Source organism: Mastomys coucha, unplaced genomic scaffold (genome assembly GCF_008632895.1).
Source record: "Mastomys coucha isolate ucsf_1 unplaced genomic scaffold, UCSF_Mcou_1 pScaffold22, whole genome shotgun sequence".
Taxonomy (NCBI): Eukaryota; Metazoa; Chordata; class Mammalia; order Rodentia; family Muridae; genus Mastomys; species Mastomys coucha.
The window spans coordinates 153,175,735-153,179,306 of record NW_022196905.1 but is presented as its reverse complement, the minus strand read 5'-3'; the positions used below and the strand labels follow the sequence as shown (position 1 = coordinate 153,179,306).

General features: G+C 42.9%; 1 protein-coding gene across 4 annotated transcripts in view; it reads right to left on the bottom strand.

The window, feature by feature from the left end:
- Positions 1–3,347, bottom strand: part of Tnfsf13b (TNF superfamily member 13b) — a 33,919-nt gene extending 30,572 nt beyond the window's left edge. Inside the window, exons 1-2 of one of the 4 annotated variants that reach the window (XM_031338996.1) lie at positions 2,652–3,347; positions 2,477–2,561 (exon numbers count right to left, since the gene is read on the bottom strand). In XM_031338996.1, the coding sequence (XP_031194856.1) occupies positions 2,477–2,561; positions 2,652–2,972 (406 nt within the window). In that variant the 5' untranslated portion in view covers positions 2,973–3,347. The remainder of the gene's footprint in view (positions 1–2,476; positions 2,562–2,651) is intronic. The other 3 variants (XM_031338994.1, XM_031338995.1, XM_031338997.1) reach the window with 3 other exon arrangements.
- Between the last annotated feature and the right edge of the window lie 225 nt (positions 3,348–3,572).

The following is a 3,572-nucleotide window of genomic DNA, read 5'->3' as shown; positions in this document are numbered from 1 at the left end:
AAAAAAAAAAAAAATATATATATATATATATATATATATATATATATATCATTACAGGATATTTTTCCTCTCTCTTTCTCTGTCTGTCTGGTCTCTCTCTGTGTGTCTCTCTCCCTTCTTTTTCTTCCTATGTAGCCCTGTTGGTCCAGAACTTTCCATATAGATCAGGCTGGGTCTTGAACTCACAAAGTTCTGACTATGTCTACTTCCCACGTGCTAGAATTGATGACATATACCATAATTCTCTGCTCCTCTTTACTCTTAAAGCTCTTAAAATGGGTCTATGTCCTCTTTAGAATGGTGAAGTTGTGGTTTCTTTTTGAAACCAGTCTTTAGAAGCCTGGAAGTGTAGCAGACATGACCTAAGGCCTCTGTGGCATCCTGCCTGACTATGTATTGATGTCCACTAAAATGTAAAACTACTTAGTCCATCCAAAGCAGATGGCCAGAGGAATAGCCAGTGATAAAACTATCTCATGCAAAGAACACCACCATCTCAGCAGCACAAGTTATGGAGAACAGTTGCACACTTTCGTTTCAGACAACAGCCTGGAGGGGAATGGAGAAGGGAGTAAGTCATACAAGTGTGACAGGCTTTACCACAACAAAAAACACAGGGGTTAATAGGTTAAGAGCAAAGGAACACAGTCAGAACAAGAGACAAGTAAAGGGAATTGTAGCTGGCTAGGTAGGGAGGCAGGGGCAAAGGTGCTTTAACTTGAAAAACCAGAGGAAACAAAAATCTCTTTAATAAACATACAAAGGCTCTGTATAGGTTTGAAGAAAATACAAGATGCAGCACAAGTATTTACATCAGTGTCAAACTGTAAAAAAAAGAAAAAGAAAAAAGGATAGATAACTAATCAATCAACAAAGCTTAAAAAATATAAAATTGAAAATAAGATAAAAACACATGAACAATATTTTTAATTAGTGAATGAGGTTCACACTCAAACTTGAGAAGCTACCTGAGGCTATAAAAGTATCAAAATGAAGGTACAAGAGTGAAATGCTAGTGAGCATATAGAAACCTGCCACCCCAAAGAGGTCACAATAAGAAACTTGAATAATGAGGCTGGTGAGATGGTTCAGCAGGTAAGAGCACTGACTGCTCTTCCGAAGGTCCTGAGTTCAAATCCCAGCAACCACATAGAGGCTCACAACCACCCGTAATGAGATCTGACACCCTCTTCTGGTGTGTCTGAAGACAGCTAAAGTGTACTTACGTATAATAATAAATAAATCTTTAAAAAAAAGAAACTTGAATAATAAACTATGATCCTATTGAATGTGTAATTCCTCAGAAACAAAAGATACACACAATAAATTGTGTATCCTGTATCAGTCACATTAATAATAAAATCATTATTTAAAAGACAAGTAGTAAATTAGATTAAAAGAATTACTAAGAAATCAGTAAGATATTTATTGTAAAATAAGACACAAAATACAGCAGGGTGTACTTCTGGTATCATCATGTGACTGTGATTATGTGCTATTACCACATACACCATGATATATAAGATGTTATTACATGCTCTGTAGTTATGTGCTATTATTCTATCCATTGTGGTATATGTGCTGTTATTACATATGCACCATGGCATATGTGCTATTATTGTGTACATTGCACTGTATATGCTGCAAAAAAGGTAGAAGGTAGCTCACACTACATACAGTAAATTTCAGATTTGTGCAAGATTTTTGGTATTGCAGTGCATGTAATGTTTCCATACTCTTTTGGCAATTCAAGAATTTTTGTTGTTTATATGACTTTTAAGCTATTTTTCACTCAGATTATCAGATAAAATTTTTTTTATAAGAATAAAAAAACAGACAACAGCAGGAGCGTGTTAAATTGTATTGTTAAACAAACAAATATTGCTGCATTTTTTTCCTCGTGAAGCAAGAAGAAAAGTTCATTTCAGTAACTCCCAACTGCAAAAACTCTAAGGAATGGGCAACAGTCACTGAAGCCACAACAGAATGACTAGATGGAAATTATGTTGCATATGGAAAGGGTGCATTACAGTATTTGCCATTTCTATGTGTTTTGGAACTGCCCTTACCATGTGTGCGTGAGTGTGTGTGTGTTAAAAAAAAATTAGTAAACCTTCATAATGTAGGGTTTGTCCACATCTGAACTTGGCTGGAACATGGGAAATCTGCAAAAGCTAGGGAATGGCTTCTTGACTGGGAGGCAGGTGGTCATGTGACTGCGGTGACAGAAAGCATTTTGCTGCTTAGTCCTTGAGTACACCATCAGTGTGAGGGATCTGTGCACCCTAGTCCTCTTGTTACCTCCCACGTACATCTTCCTGTCCACACACCCTGCTCAGTGTAGGACAAGGCACGCCACGCAGCTTACTGCATTTGCTACAAAGCTACACAAAGTTGCTTCCGCTCACCGGCGGCCAGGCGGCTGCAGGTTTGTAGGGCACAGCCCCAGCTCCTAACTGCTGGGCCCCAGTCCTACCTGTTTCCCCCGGTCCCTGGAAAGCGCGTCTGTTCCTGTGGCCGCGGCTTGAGTTGTGGGGTCGAGGAGCTGCGGTTGTCAGGAGCTAGGAAATAGAGACAACCAGTCCGTTACTGGACAGCTGTGGAGTGGCATACCTGGGTCTCCTGCACAGGCAGAGGAGGGCTGGACTCACTTTGACTCCCGCGGTCAACCCTGGAGCCCCCGGAGTGGCGGGTGTTGCTGAACCTCGGTAGCTCTGCAGCTCCACGCGCAGGCTCATCAGGTCTGCTTGCAGGGCAGCCAACTGGTACAAAGACATCGCTGTGAAACTGCTGGACAACAGGGCCAGCAGGAGGGTAACAGCCATCAGCCTTCCATCCCTGCAGATCCCAACCCAGGCACCCTCCTCCTTCTGCGGAGTGATGGGAACACATCCCACTTTCATATCTTCTCCTTTCTCGGGGCAAACACAGAGGCGCGGTGGTGGTGGCAGGGTCTTTGCAGACTCATCCATTCCACGAGGAGTACTTTGAAGGTCTAGGCCTTTGGAGTAAGTGACCACAGGGGTGGGTCATTTCCTGTCATCCGTGTGTCTCAGAAGGCTGCCCTCAGAGCATGGCAGGGCTGGGCTCCCCCAAGGAGCACTTTCCTGACTTTCTCTCTTCTGCATCTTTTGCTACCCTGAAGTAGGTTCTCTGGCTCTAGCCTTCCATGGATTGCTCAATCTGCCTTCCGCATTTCACTTTCAGTTTTTGTAAGATTTTTCATTCTATCTCAATACAGTCCTGTTTGTGGGAGATGAGAGACCTCTGACACCGCGGCTGGGGGCCGCTTGGGGTTCAGACTGGTTCACTCCAGACAAGTTTATCGAAGGTGCTTTCCCTTCAGTATGCTCTTAAGAACTGTCTACTTGGAGCCACATGGATCCTAAGGAAGGGGAAAGGGGACACTGAAGGCCTCGTGGTGTAATAAAGGATAATTAATGTGCAAGTCAGATAAGCTCAGTGCTTGAGCCTGAACTGCATTTGGCTGCAGGACTAGGAAGCTAACAACTCCCCAGTGGAAGATGAAACGGAGCGCCATAAAGCTAAGTGAGTGAACTCCACCCGAACTT